We start from the raw sequence: 15,680 nt of genomic DNA, 5'->3' as shown, positions 1-15,680 counted from the left end.
AAAATATTCTCAGACCTGGTGGATTAGATGAATTGGGACGTGGTTAGTGATCAAAGGTTGTTACCGGAAAGATTGTTTTGCTTAAAATGTATCTTAAGAGGTCGATTAACGCTGCGGTTAAGTTTGTGGGAAATGTTTTGTTTTTCTGCCCTTGAAGTGTTTCCTCCTGTTTGAATGGGGTTTTAAAGTTTGGTTTTATTAGTTTTGCTTAGAGTTTTCGTTTATTTAAATCTATCATGTGTGATATGGGGCCGGGCCGGTGGTGTACTATTCAAACACGTAGCTTGTAGGAAGAACTATCCAACTACGTAATATCAGTAAGCCTACTAAGCCATTCGATGGCCGGTGTGACCTTAGTGGTCGTTAAGCCAAGAAGAAAGAATGTGTGTGATTGTGATGATATTTCTACAGTATAATTAGTTTTTTCTGTTACAAGAATGTCCACTTTTTACAATTACAAAACAGTTTATAATGAGTTGTAATGCTGTTATACTCAATAAATAAATAAATAAATAAATTTCATAATGAGTTCAGTCGCATAATGAAGTTTTGACTGACTTCCTACAAAAGCCTCTAGAAAATGGCTTAATTTATTGAGCAGCTCTAGAGTCGCATAGCTAGTCCCAACTCTCACGAAAAACTACACTCCAAACAACCGTTTGCATCTGTTCTAATTATAGTAGGGAAATCAAATTATCATACCGAAACGATAAAACTAGACGAAAACATTAATTAAGCCCCCAGTTTCTCGACTGACACTAATTAGCGCCTTCATCTATGCAATCGCAAACATTCGGCGGTTGGTGAAGCAGAAGAAAAATAGCATCGGACGAATCGATAAGCCAACATTGTGATCTAATTTATGTTGTCCGGCTCTTTGCTAGTTACGATTGTCACACAAACTTGGATTGGATATTTTTGGGCTATTATTTTAACACATTTTAACAGTCTCAGTCTCACAAATTTCTGTAAAAAAACTGCCATAAAATGCGTTCCAATTTCCTAAACTTTTTAACTCAAACCATCCATGTCCATCACGGTAATGGGCGACAGAAGAAAAAAAAAGCGTACAATCAGCGGTACACATCAAACGTTTTGGCTGCCGACAAGAAGTCGTACAATTTCGAATACACAAAAACAATAAACCCCAACCATCGCCACCAGGAATGCCGCACTGCACTCCGCTTCATCTCTCGGTGCTGCGAAACTGACCCCCGCATAAAAAAAACTGGACACCATAAGAAATAAAATATATATTGTACAAGAAAATACATAAACGACATTCGATCACTCAAGCGAACAGCGTACGGCAAAACGCACGCACGAAATTCTTCGCTAATCGGTGTGTTATGCAAATTGGATGAGGCAAACACAGCACTGTTGGGCAGCCCAGCGCAGCAGCTGATCCACCTAGAGTGGGTAAAAGGGATGGTTGGGATTCCACATTTTAAAATATTTTTAATTGAAAGTACGCAAACTAGTTTAAATAGACCCCAATGTGACTACAATCTACTTAAGACGGGGGACTTTATTAAGGGCAATCGTCACAAGAAGTTACAGTCGCGACAAGACAAGACTGACAAGAGTCAGTCTTGAACTGACTCGCCTTAAATACGCTCCGATCGTTTGATCTAATGCTGTTACGCTGCATAATTTTGATATTAATTTGAATAATATCTCATCGGCTCGTGGTGCGACGAATGGTGCGGATCACCACCGTAGCAGCGAGATATATTTTTGTGTCAATCAATTTTGCATGCGTTGTGTGGGATTAATTGTGGGCCCATTACACAGCACAAAAGAGGATGCCGAACAAAAGCCACTATTTGCTTGATGGTTGACGGTTTATGAGCACAGAAGTGGATTTCATTGTGAAAGTTTAACAGCGCAGAATAGATTGAAGTATTTAATGCGAAACAATTTTATATCCAGTGAATGTGGAGTAAACTCATTAGTATGATTTATAAAGGTAAAACATCATAGCAATATAATACTAATTTGAACGGAAAGCTTGCGAAAGCTCATATAATTCAATTCAGTTCAATTCGTGGACTCATTAGTACCACGTAGTTGGATGGGATTTGAATACCGGTCCTGCCGTATGCGGACCCGCGCCACTCTCGCCGCGGAACACAGGGCCACCTCAAAGAAGAACTCCTAGAAGTTGCTTCAGTGTCCTAGATTCACTCATTAACGCTCTAAATGGCTTCTTTTAATGGCTGTTGAAAAATGTCAGCACACTAAAGATTTTATTTTGACTAAATGATGCCATTTTTCAATGCTTTTTATTTCAGATATCTCTGACAGCTCCACTTTAGGATTCATCGTCTTATTTGGATGAATTAAATACTTTGATGTCAGTCCAATAATCGAAGCAGTATCGATGACGGTCTTACAGATTCACAGGTCATTGAACTAGTGTCTTAATGTTTAAAACAATGTGCCCCAATATTAAATACGTAGAATGTTTGGACTGTTCGTTCTGTCAACATGGCTAATTGTTTTGAACATTGAGACACTTGTTCTACGACCTGACACTGTATCACTGCAGGACCGGAGTTCAAATCCTGTTCGGGTCGTTCCCCTTTAATGGAGTAAGTGTTCTTTTGTTGTCTTAACGACCTTCTAGGTCACGCCACCGGTCATCGAATGGCTTACTGGATTCGCTGTTACAAGGTTAAGCCAAAAAGCAGAAAAAATCCTTCTTTTTTCGGGTTTGGGCGTCATTCACCCAGCCTACAAAAAGGCCGACCGACTGGAATGCTAGAACTATAGTGCCATTTCAGTCCTTAATGCCGCCTATAAGATCCTGTCAAAGAGCTTGTTATGCAGACTTGCCCTCCATGCTACAGATTTTGTCGGAAACTACCAAGCGGGGTTTGTTGGAGGCAAATCCACCACCGACCAAATCTTCACTCTTCGGCAGATCCTCCAGAAGAGCGAAGAGCGCTAGATCCCTACGCACCACCTGTTTATCGATTTCAAGGCGGCTTACGATAATGCAGCGGCACCACTTTACCGGAAAGCTGACCCGGCTGTTAAAGGCCACCATGAATGAGGTGCAGTGGAAAGTGAGAGTATCGAATTGTTCGAATCTCACAGGAGTCTGAGGAAAGGGAACGTACTCTTCTGTCTACTGTTCAATATAGCCTTGGAAGGTGTCATACGAAGCGCGGGGCTAGACAACGACATCCGTAGCACGATTCTCTACCGGTCTCTTCAATTTCTTGGCTTCGCGGATGAAATTGAAGTCGTTGGTAAGACGACAGCGAAGGTGTGTACCCGGCGTGCACCCGACTGAAACGTGAAGCTGCAAGAATTGGATTGATGATCAACGCGACGAAGACGAAATACCTGCTTGCCGAAGGCTCTGATCGTGATAGAGCCCTAGTGGGAAGCAGCATGTTAGTCGACGGCGATAACCTCGAGGTGGTAGAGGAGTTCTGCTATCTTAGGACTGTCGTAACTTCGGATAACAATGTCAGCAGCGAAATCCGAAGGCGCATTGTCCAGGGAAATCATGCCTACTACGGCCTCTTCTCTGCTCCGTCTGCTGAGATCCAGAAGATTCGAGACCGCAAGAAATGTGAAATATATCGCACACTGATTAGCTCGGTGGTCCTAAATTACCACGAGTCTTGGACCATCCGAGAGGAGGATGCAAACGCTCTTGGCGTGTTTGAGCGGCGCATCCCCGGGTATGCCGGTCGCCAACCAACGTGAGTAAATTTGGTTGCTAACTCTACGGTTAAAAGAGCAGGCCAACAGTGAATCATATGAATCATACGAACTAGAACGACTTAATGTATGATTAAAATGGCAGGAGATAGCTTCCTTGTAAAGAATTCATACGAGCTGCAACTATTCCTTGGAAACTTTTCTTCCAAAAGGAAGATTTCCTTTCTGTGCATCTTTGCAAGTTTTGTACAATTTGCACCTAATAGATTAAAAGATTTGTAGTTATGGGCAAAGCTTAGTGCAATCTGCATAAAAAATCCGCAATATTTGCTCAATATTATAGTCGTCCGAATAGCATAAACCCACAAAGCAACGTTCAAAAGACAATAAAATACAAAAAAAACCTTACCACTCGCTTCGAAGACAGTCGTTTCGGCACCGTTTCCGGTGGTGATGAACGGACCGGCACCATCCTCCCCAGTATGCTGAGAATGTGCCGCCGGTGATGATAGTGGTGGATGTTGATTAGCATAAGCCTCCAGTGGCTCGCACCGGAACAGCAATAATCCGCAAACAATGGTCAACCGATAACGCCAGCATATTAACATCGAACGCGCCATCACGTCTCTCCGAAGAGAATGGCGTAGCGGAAAGGACGCGTATGAGATCACCTCGGCATACACACACACTGCACACACACACGGCCACTCAATATTGACAATGCACCACTGCAACAGGATGTCAAACACGAGGGCCACACGCCAAAAACAAAAACGACGACAATAAAGAGGAAAAGGATGTGGCGAATCGATTTGAACGCTCGTGGCTTTTCAAAACGTTTATCGATGACTTGACACACAACAGGCCTAAGGGCAGAGCCCCATTCCTCTGACCATTGCACTCACCATCACTAGCGCCGGTTGTTTGAATATTTATTCGCGTAAAATCACGTTTTGCCTACACTTCGAAAAAACACTTTCCCATATCCACCACGAACGATGCAAACCTTCCCGAATAGTGGTGCCTAGTGCCGCTACACGTGGCACAGGATACTTTCACAACACTTCTACACTCCGCCGCACTGATGTGTCTTTTTAGCACTCACTCACTGTGGTTGTGGACCTTCTTTTAGCACACTTTAAATACGGCTCATTTATTCACGCACCGCGTAACGCAACCTGCACATGCACCGGGAGATTGTGCATGGGTGCGTTTATAATTACCGCATGTTGAGTTGGCGACACCTTCCCTAGCGTGTTCCGCGTGTTGCCCTTTTCCAAACCCGACTGGTAGAAGGTTGTTTTTTTTTATCGGATCCAGGCCATATTTGGTTATTTTGTTGCTGTTGAAGAAGGGTGCGAGAGGTTCTGTTCTAGCACAAAGAAGGTAAAGTGTTAATATCATTTCACTATACATTTGATGGCTAAAGAGTATTATAGACCCACAAGCTCCACATGTAAGCTCCACAGTCGTTTGTGAAAATGGCCGAGTAGGACATATTGAAAAAATTAAAGCTATCGGATTATAAAATTGAAAAAAAAAATTATTTTAACTGGTGTTGATATAGTTTTATTAAGAAAACATACTTTCTACTTAAATCATGTTTAGTGAATAACGTTTTTCGTAAAATCAGTCATTTAAAATGAAAATATGGCTCAGTTAAGAATTATTTAAACTACAGTATGTACATGCTCGTTTAAATGATTAAATAAGTTAGTGATTTTTTTTTTATAAATTAATCTTACATATAAACTAGCTTTTGCGACACTAAACGATCATTTCAAATAATTATTTTCGTTTGAAAAATGATTTATTTAAATAATATTTTTATGTTCTATGCATAATGTGATTTTTCTACCGTGATTTTTTACACAGCTTGCCCGTACAACTTGTAGGCCTTTATTACTCTTAAGCCTTATGTCAATCCATATAGGTTTTACTCTTAACCAGTTTTAGATTTTCCGGTATTTTTTATATTATTTTATATTTTTCTTTTTTTAAACCGAGTATGCCCGCGATAAGGTAAAGAATATGGAGGAAATGCCTTATTATTGCAGGGTTCACCAGCTCCTAAAACAACCACTAGAATAGCTGGAATAATGTAGAATTTGAGATGCACAACCTCGTTCGACTTGAACACACATTACATCAGATAAGCTACGCTTTTTTTTTATTATTTTAAAACATCGTTAGATTTGGCCCTTTTCATATACATTTACGATACAAAAGCGAGTTCTTGAAATTTTCATACTGGGTGATTAACAATCCAAGCGTCCTGAGAAAGGAATCGCAAGTTCTAAACGGAACACCCGAACCGTTCCGAATCCAAGCCGATGACCATGATGAAGGTCTGGTAAAAGGTGCCGAATCTGACCACTTTCTAAACCAATTGCAGATTGTCTTATTGAATGAAACAGCGTAGCTAAACTGATGTACTGTGTGTTCAAGTCGGATGAGGTTGTGCATCTTGTATCCTGTATTGTTTAAGCTATTCTTACGATTGTTCTATGGACCGACTAACCCTGTAACGTTCATTGTTTGAGTCACACATGGTGTTGACAATACGGCGACGTGCCGTCATACTTAATAATAAATCATGTCGTTTTAGAGTTCATAATTTATATTCCAATTTTTATTATTAAGAATGATGGAACGTATTGTCAACACCGTGTGTGATGACTGACAATTTATTATTTAAGTAGTTCAGAAAATTAATCACGTAGTTCGATAGCTCATATCAATTTGACCAGGCAGTCTCTTAAACAAAAAATAGTTCACGTAGTAGTTCAATGGCTTACGAATCAATTTCAAGTTCCTCTTCCTGTTTGAAAGTACATTTTTTTCTTGGGATTTTTCTTGAAAGTTTTCACTACTTAATACTTGTTTGGTTTGAAATTTGCTTGGTAAATATTTAAATAATTTTTAAGTCTCACATAATCTGGTTGGTGAAGGTGTAGCATATATGATGGCCGTTTATGCGCGTATGATACTTCATCTATCAACAGATCTTCTTGTAGAGAAATTTAACCAATAGTTTTAACTTCTTACTAGCCATAATTGCAATAGTTTAAAATAATGGATGATCTGTAATAGTTTTGTATTAAAAATACCCACATTTTGTACACAGGAGAGAGACGAATGTAATATCAGAGACTGAAAGCCTCTTTAAATAAATAGATAATAAACAAAAAACAGGTCTAAAGATCTTCTACACGACAAGAATTGCAGTTTCGTTTTGATTCGATAAGAAAAATCTAAATCTGTTTGACTGCCAGATTGAAAATTCTTCAGTTATCTCTTTGGATCTCTTTGTTAAAAAAAGTCTAAAAGCTCAAGAGACATCAGGACATTTCGCATTGTTGAGTTTTTTAATTTAATTCGCAGACGGTTATTAAACGTGGCAGGGTCAGTGATGTGCCTTTACACATTTGGTCAGAAAAATTATTATTTCTGTGGTTTCTTTTCAATTCTAATTAGTAAGCAGAAATAAGAAATCACTATTCATCTATTAAACTCATTTGTTAACACGAATAAAAGTAATATTTTAAGGTCAAAACTATAAAACATAGACAGTTATTTGTACACATAAATGCAGTGAAGCATATAAAACACTGATAAGAGAGACAACTTCTTAACGCAACCGAGAGTTTGACCCTTGGCATGAGTTTAATGTGTAGAAAACTTCGCAAGTTCACTTCAACATTCAATGACACACTTTGGGGCTGTCATCATCTGCTGGACGGCCAACGAATGACTCACCGGAAACGAAAACACCATTAGTATTCAGCACAACTTTGACAATCTGTCACGCGAAAATGGATCACTTTTGTGAGTGTTAAAATTCAAACACACTTTGTTTGTTTGTTTCCGGCAGTTTTGTGATACTTTTTAGCCACCCTCTTGCGTTTCTGTCTGATGCTCACCACGAAACCAACTGCGACTCGTTCGTCTCCCGTCCAACGAACCTGCAGAGTGGTCGTACTGTTCAATTGATTAATTAATCAAGAGTGTTACTCCATCGTTTCATTCCCAATTCTTGCCACCATACGCCACCATATTGTACGTTTAAATTATTATTACTGCTGTCGTATCTCGTGGCATGACGATGATGATGATGATGGCACCGCTTTCTTAACTGTCTTACAACACATACAGCACACACCCGACCGGGTAATGGTCGCATGACGACAACTTGGTTTATTTGTCAAACACTTCATACGTTCGGCAGGCTTGGACACTCCTCGGCTCGCTCACCAAGCGCTATAAAAACAATCGTTATCGTTTACACACCGCAAATGGCGATCCGGCCAAGTGATTGTTATTTTTCACGGAACGCTTAAAACGCTCGCCTTTGACGCCAGGATTAGATGATCATATTTTAAAAGGCAGTTCGCGGTAGCATTGTTTTCTTGTTTCATTGATGCAATTTCAACCGCGTACGTGCACGAAATTGCCAACACGAATGCAAATCCTTCTTTAGCGGCATCCAGCACCATTGACTCGTAGTGTGCAGTTTGTATGGTTTCGGGCTTGTTTGATGTTCCAGATCGTGTGTCACTGTTAACAAACTAACCTAACTTGTGTACCGTATCGCTGAGCAGACTGATTAACAGTTGGCACTGCCACGCGTTTGAGTTTTGAGCGTTACGCACTGAAAGTCCTTCCGCTGCACGATCGTGCGCCGCGAAGTCAACACTAACGATGTGTGTTGGAACACCACGATCAGCTCGATCCTCCAAAATGAAGAGTTTGGTCTCGCTACGCAAGAGAATTACAAAACAGAGAGCGAGCACTAGAGAGCAGTTCGTTTGTAACGAATAAGATTGAGAGAAACCTCGCAGCATCTCTGGCTGAAGTACACAGATTTATTTGTATTGTAATACTTATTTTGTTACAATTAAAGGTTCTCGTTTTATCAGCGTTTCTTTTTTATTAATTCGTTAATATGTGTGTTGTAAATGTTAAATTAAAGGACAAAAATGAGAAGACAAACCAGCAGCTGATAAGACATCAACATTTCCAATTATAACAGTATATAACGGAATTTAATTTTCATTGCTAAAATGCTGATTATTATTTGTTTCTTTTAACATTTCAGAACAGCTAATTATTTTTGTAGTGTTTTACCTAGTATGGTGGTGTTAAACTGTTATTAACACATTTTTTTAAGGTTGGTTTTATTTGAAAGTAGCGTATTCTTCATACAAAAAAAAATTATTAATAAAATGGTATAAATTAAGCAAACTTTTCATTTATAACACATACGAAAAAGCTGCTTATCAGTTTTGTTTACATTTTGCGGCTCACCAATTCCAACCAAACGAGTGTCTTTCGAATAACATAATTCCTCTCAGTTTTTGATGCTTTCTAATCTCTTTGTCAACGCTCTTTTTCTCTCCCGGACTTTGCTTGGCGTTTTTTTTTTCTTCTGTTCGTTTGCTTCGCACGCATGTTTCTCTCAAGTAATGAAACGGTTGCTAAGCGACACAACACCATCTCTTGCAACAAACATTTACAGTGATGGATGAAAAACATCACACGAAAAACTTTTAGTTTTTTCTTTTGAGGTTATTTTTTTTATAGTAATTTTAATTGACATTTTTGATCATTTATTTATGCTGTTTTCTTATTGAACAGAATTGAATTCTGTTATGGGTTCTTTAGAAAATTTGTTGCAATAAAATGATTTGAGCATTTGCTGGCTTCAAAATAATTGAGTTATCTTTTACTATGTTCAAAAATAATTTTTTTGACCATTCACAATACATTGTTGAAAAAAAAATCTTCAAAGACAAAAAAACATAAGTGCGATTAACAAGACGACCGATCCTGACTACAATTGATTGCAGATTATCAATACTGGCTGTCCGGTGATCTACTGATGGCTCTTTATAATGATAATGATGGAGGCGACAATCAAAACGACGGAACCGTGCATCGAATCCCATCTTGACCGTCTCCCTGTACAAAAGACTGGTTGGCTAAAGAGTAATATAGGCCCTCAAGTTGCACGCAGCAAACTCACATGCAAGCTCCACAGTCGTTTGTGAACATGGCTGAGTGGGACATATTGAAAATATTAAAACTATTGGTTTATAAAATCTAAAAAAAAATCTTATTTTAAATAGTTTTAATGAAGTTTTAGTATTGCAATCAACTTTCTACTCAAATAATGTTCAAATATTATTTTTTGACGTATATTAAGCCATTTAAATTAAAAAATATGACTCACTGAAGAATTATTTAAATTACAGTATGAACTGTCTCGTTTAAATGATGAAATAAGTTAGTGAAATGTCTTTATAAATTAGTCGTAAACATAATCCAGCTTTTGCGACGCTTAACAATAATTTCCAATAACTTTCCTCATTTTAATAATGATTTATTTAAATAATATTTTTTATGTCCTACGCATAATGGTCACAATCTACCGTGATTTTTCACACAAGCTTGCATGAGATGAATCCCGTACAACTTGAGGGCCTTTATAACTCTTTAGCCGACTGGTTGTATAGTATCGGTTGAAATAAATTCAAAGAAGCTAAAATTGGTAGATAAGACCTTTTGAGGCTGCAGTGCTTAAGAAGAAAGATACTAAGAAGATAGTCATTATGGAAACGCCTAGTATCTATGGTACTGTTGGAGTTGAAGTATAAAAACTTTATTATCTGCTGCATCTGTTAATTCATAATATGATAGAAGTTTTCTTTGAGGAACGGCCTGACCGTATTGCTTAACTTATAAATACAACGTAGTGAGGATAGTCAGTCCGGTCCGGCCCTGTACAGTACAGATATGTTATATCTTGAAATCTCCAGTCAATTATGGATTATAAAATCTCGCTTTGTAAATTATTCAACATCGCTTTTTCTAGACTTACGTCGTATTTACCGACATAACTTCAAAACTGGTAATATTTTCCTCATCGTATTTTTAAAATTATTTTCTAATCATTGTGGAAGAGGTAGGCTGTTTAAGTGAAATCTTAGCTAATTTATTTTTATCGACATAAATAAAGTTGTTGGAGTTGTGTATCGAATCCCGTCTGGATCGTCTGCCCTTAAAGAAGTGGTTTATTTGGTATCACTTAAAATAAATTCAACGAAGCCAAAAGTGGCTGACAAGACCTTTTGAGGCTAGGATGCTTAAGAAGAAGGATTTGCATTGTTTAAACTTGTTCGTAACACGAGCGCTTTTTGGATATATTATAAGCTACAAGCAAGTTTATCATTTATTGTGTCGCATCGTGTAATAATCATTCTTCTTAGGGATATAGGGTTTATGGTTTACGTGCCACTAATCGTATGCTTCTGTGAATTTGAGCACTAGCTTCACTTGAAACGTACTTAAAATTCACTACAAGGAAGTGTCCTTCAGTTTTTGTGAGAACCGCCAGTCCCTTGACTCGATGCACGAGTTCAACTCGTTTTGAATGCCGTTGAAACAAGCGTGTATGTATATTCTCTTTCATATCTTACTTGGTAATGGTACGCACAGTTCTGGCGCAGTCTTTTGCTGGTTTTTCTCGATAGGCAGGTGCTCATCTTTTTTCCTACTTTTCTTAAAATCGTCACAACTTTTCTTATTTCGTACCCGTATTTGGGAATGAACTTTACATACCTAGTCTTGCCTACTTCTTAGGGAATTTACTCCTGGTCAAGTGCCTTCGTGTACACTAACTAACACTGCCACGAGCTTAGGACGAACAAGCAAGCCGTAACAGCGCCATTCAACGGCCGGTACAGGACGAAATATTTTGTGCGCACCACAGCATAATCCGGCGAACCTGTTGGCTACCGTTAACAAGGATACTAAAAGACAAACCTGATGGAGACGCCTAGTATTTATGATAGTGCTGAAGGTGAAGTACAATAACTTTATTATTTATTTATTCGGTAAATTTTTGGAAGTTGTATCTTCATAATATTATAGTACCCATATTTATTATTTAATTTAGTATGACGGCTCTACGCCGTATTGTCAATAGTACACATATGTTATACACATAACTCTCATTTTTCAACATAACTTCAAGGTTTCTCATGTTTTCGACGAAATCTGATATCATTTTTATTATTCTTCATTTGCTGTACAACAGGCTAAGGGGTCGCCAGTCTTCATATTAAAATCCTATCCGGACCGTCCCCGCGTAGTGAGGACTGACTATTCAACCACGAGGAATCGGCAGTCTAGTATGCAATTTGATAGCCGGCGTGACCTAAGAGGTTGTTAAGCCAAGAAGAAGAAGAACAGGCTAGGTTGTTTAAATTTAATTTGAAAAAACTAAATTTTTTTTATAAGTTTTTTTGAAGACTTTACGTAGTTCAAAATTGTTCCAATGAGGATCATTCCATCAAATAGTATTCATAAAAGTAATCATAGAGTAATTTATTAGTAACTTATTTTAACTAGATTTATTTCAATTCTAAAGAATTAAATACCCTTAGTATATAAGTGATAATATAAAAAAAAGTTATTGAAACGCATATTATATAGTTATTATATAGTTATTAAAACCCATAGGCTCTCTGTAGATCGGGCGTTCATACGATTTTTCTTGTTTATTTATAGAGGTTTTGAGTCTTAGAGACTACATTCGCCTCTCTACTGTATAAAAAAAGGATGGTTTAATCTAATATGAAACTAATGCATATGTGGCTAAAATATTATGGAAAACTATTGCTGTTCTTTCGCGGATTTAATTTCGGATAAGTTTTGTTTGTCGCAGCTAATAGTTACCAGTTGATTCGCTTTTGAAAATGGAGAGAGAGCAAAAAGCCTTTTCGCCCCCTATTTATTGTCTTTTGAGGAACAGTTGGTTCCCTTGCCATCACCACAACAACAATCTTTTGTGTGCCGCAATCCGCTCCTCCGACAAGTCGACTGTCGGAGGATTTACAAAAAAAGTAAAACAATGTTCCAACATCCTCCCCCACCTTGACGGATGTCAAAACCGTGATCCTATCAGCATGTGTTGTCCTCGTTGTCGGTGCGCAGCGGCAAGATGCAAATTTTCGTGATCGGACGCTTTATTATTCCCTTCGCGGTTTTCAGTGTTACCACGCGCACGATCTGATCCTCTCCGGGGTGAGTGTGTATGATGCGAGCTAGAGGCCAACGAGTAGTAGGTAAAGATTCGTCCATTAGTATCACCAACCTGCCGGTAAGTATGTTGTTGTTGTTGCTGCCCGGCCGTGTGTAACTTTTCTGCATCTCTTGTAGGTATTCGGTGGCCCAATGTTTCCAAAAACGTTGCACTAGCAGCTGCCACTTCTGAAGATCATCCAGGGTGCACGATTTCAGGTGAGTGTAGTCCGGCTCGGGAACAGCATGCATCGATGTGCCGATTAGAAAGTGTGCCGGTGTTAGTGCAGCTAGTTCGTCGGGATCATCGGATAGTGGTAACAATGGTCGGGAATTCATTGCTGCCTCTATTTGTTGGAGCACGGTACAGTAGCCTTCGTAAGACAGCCTCGTGCCGCCTAGGTGCCGGTAGAGATGTCTTTTCGCGGTTTTGACTGCTGCTTCCCATAATCCACCGAAGTTTGGAGCTTTCGGTGGAGTGAAGTGCCACGTGATGCCCTTATTTGCACAATCAGCAACAATGACGTTCCGTTGTTGCTCGTCGTCGAACATCTGAAAAAGCTCCCTGAGCTCGCGTTCGGCTCCTTCAAAATTTTTACCGTTGTCGGAATGGATGTGGGACGGTAGGCCGCGGCGCGAAGTAAAACGTCGTAGTGCGGCTAAGAATCCTGCGGTTGTGAGGTCTCCCACGAGTTCAAGATGAACCGCCTTCGTGGTGAAACAAACAAATACGCACAGGTAGCTCTTAGTAGCTGCGGCCCTTCGATGCGCAGGCTTTAAGTAGAACGGTCCGGCGTAATCCACTCCAGTGATGGAGAAAGGCCGGCTCGGTGTAATGCGTGATGATGGGAGTTGACCAATGGGTTGCTGTGCCAATGCGGGATCTTGGCGAATACAGCGAAAGCAATTCCGCACGATGCTTTTCACCAGTCGACGTCCGTCTAGTGGCCAATACTGCTCTCTCATCTGGGATAGTAGAAGTCTGCCGCCAGCATGCATAAGTTGTTCGTGGTAATGTTCAGCCATGAGACGAGTAAACTTATGCTGTTTAGGAAGCACCACGGGATGTTTCGACTGGTACGGCAACTGCGAGAGCTTTAATCGTCCTCCCACTCGTATTACGCCCGTCTCGTCGATGAAGGGGCTTAACTTGCGTATCGATGACTGCTTCCATAAGGCTTCTCCCTTTGTCAAGTGCTTGATTTCGTGAGCGAAGGCATCCTGCTGTGCTAATCTGCAAAGCACAATTTTAGCTGCTTCCAAGTGTTCTGGCGTGATGCTTAGTGGTGCTACGTTGTGGTGTAATGATGGTTGTGTGCGCGCCTTCAGTTGAGTATTACGCGTAAAACGTACGCAGTACCCAATTATACGCACCAATCTAGAATACGACGATGAAATATCGAACCATGGATGAGTCGATGTGGAAGCGATATTTGCACTCACCTGCCGGATTTCTAGATCCACTCCGTCGATGGAATCAGGCTTTGAGCTGGGCCATGACGATGAAGGAAAAGCTAGCCAATCCGGACCGGAGCGCCACTGTCGACTTTTGATGAAATTCGCTGCCGACATGCCGCGAGAGACCAAATCGGCCGGATTGCTGGAACCAGGAACGTGTCGCCATTGTCGCGGATGAGAAAAGCGCTGCAATTCAGCAACACGGTTCGCCACGAATGTTTTCCACGTATTGGGTGGAGATGCTATCCACTTCAGCGTTACAGTCGAATCTGACCAGAAGAAGGACTCGACGCTATCGATCTGCATCGCCTTCTGGACCCGGTGATGGAGATGGGCTCCCAAAACAGCTGCGTTGAGTTCGAGCCTCGGCAATGTGACGCGTTTAAGAGGTGCTACTCGGGACTTCGATGCTAGTAAGCTGATCCGTATTTCTCCTTCCTCGTTTTCACAACGCGCGTAGATACAGGCCCCGTAGGCTGCTTCGGAGGCATCGGTGAACGTGTGGAGCTCTACTTGTGAATTAGGTAAAAGAACATGACGATTAGTTTTATACGTAGCTAGAGATTGCCATTCATCACTAATCGTTGTCCATTTGTTGTAGATCTGTTCGGGAACGGGATCATCCCAGCCGGATTTTAGCAGCCATAATTCCTGCATTAGCAACTTTGCACGGACCAATACAGGTGCAATCAGCCCAAGCGGATCATACATCTTCGCGATGCCTGATAGTATGGATCGCTTCGTTGAGGATGTTGATTCAACACAAACGTTCGAATCAAAACACAGCTCATCAGATTCTGGTTGCCAGGAGATACCGAGTGTTTTCACCGTTTCATTGGGAATGAACTGCAACGATGACTGGGTGCCGATCCGATCAGCACTTAAACCGCTGAGAACACTTAGATGATTCGATGTCCACTTGCGCAATTCGAATCCACCTTTCGCAAGCAGATCCGATAGCTCCTGGCGAAGACGGACAGTATCTTCTACTGTATTGGCACCACCAATGAAATCATCTACATAGTCCGCTTTTAGTTGTGGATCGCGTTCCAGCCTCCTTTCCAGCAATTCGAAGCGTCTCAATGCTGTTGCCTTGGACTGGCCGAACTTCACGTTAAAGTCAGGCTGTCGAGGTAAACGGACGATATACCGACCCGAATCGTCGCGTTGGGTGGTTTCTTTAAAAAGTGTTTCGCATAGTTGCTCTTCAGGTGAGTAGCAATCTCTAACCTGCAACTCTTCTACATTCCAGAATCGTTCGAGCGATTCCTCTAGAGTGCTCATGCAAACGATGGATGTTGCATTCGAGTTTTCCTCAGCAGGATTCAAAGACGATGCTGAGCCGCTCACGACCCATCCGAACACACTTTCGATGAGGACGGGAAGCCCTGACGAGATTTTATGTTGTGCCCCACTTTGAAAGAATTCGTGGTAATGCCGGGCACCGAGGATGAGATCTA

The 15,680-nt window shown here is 40.5% G+C and overlaps 2 protein-coding genes across 6 annotated transcripts in view; one reads left to right on the top strand and one right to left on the bottom strand.

The window, feature by feature from the left end:
- LOC126568797 (reversion-inducing cysteine-rich protein with Kazal motifs) overlaps window positions 1-4,344 on the bottom strand; it is a 47,590-nt gene extending 43,246 nt beyond the window's left edge. The window contains exon 1 of the mRNA XM_050225430.1: window positions 4,088-4,344. Coding sequence (XP_050081387.1) covers window positions 4,088-4,298 — 211 coding nt within the window. The 5' untranslated portion in view covers window positions 4,299-4,344. The remainder of the gene's footprint in view (window positions 1-4,087) is intronic.
- The window catches only part of LOC126556046 (digestive cysteine proteinase 1), a 283,799-nt gene that overhangs the window by 48,740 nt on the left and 219,379 nt on the right, over window positions 1-15,680 (top strand). The gene's annotated exons all lie outside the window — the stretch shown is intronic.

Source organism: Anopheles maculipalpis, chromosome 2RL, assembly GCF_943734695.1.
Source record: "Anopheles maculipalpis chromosome 2RL, idAnoMacuDA_375_x, whole genome shotgun sequence".
Classification (NCBI taxonomy): Eukaryota; Metazoa; Arthropoda; class Insecta; order Diptera; family Culicidae; genus Anopheles; species Anopheles maculipalpis.
Note: the sequence above shows the minus strand (reverse complement) of the source record. Positions and strands in the feature narration are given on the sequence as shown.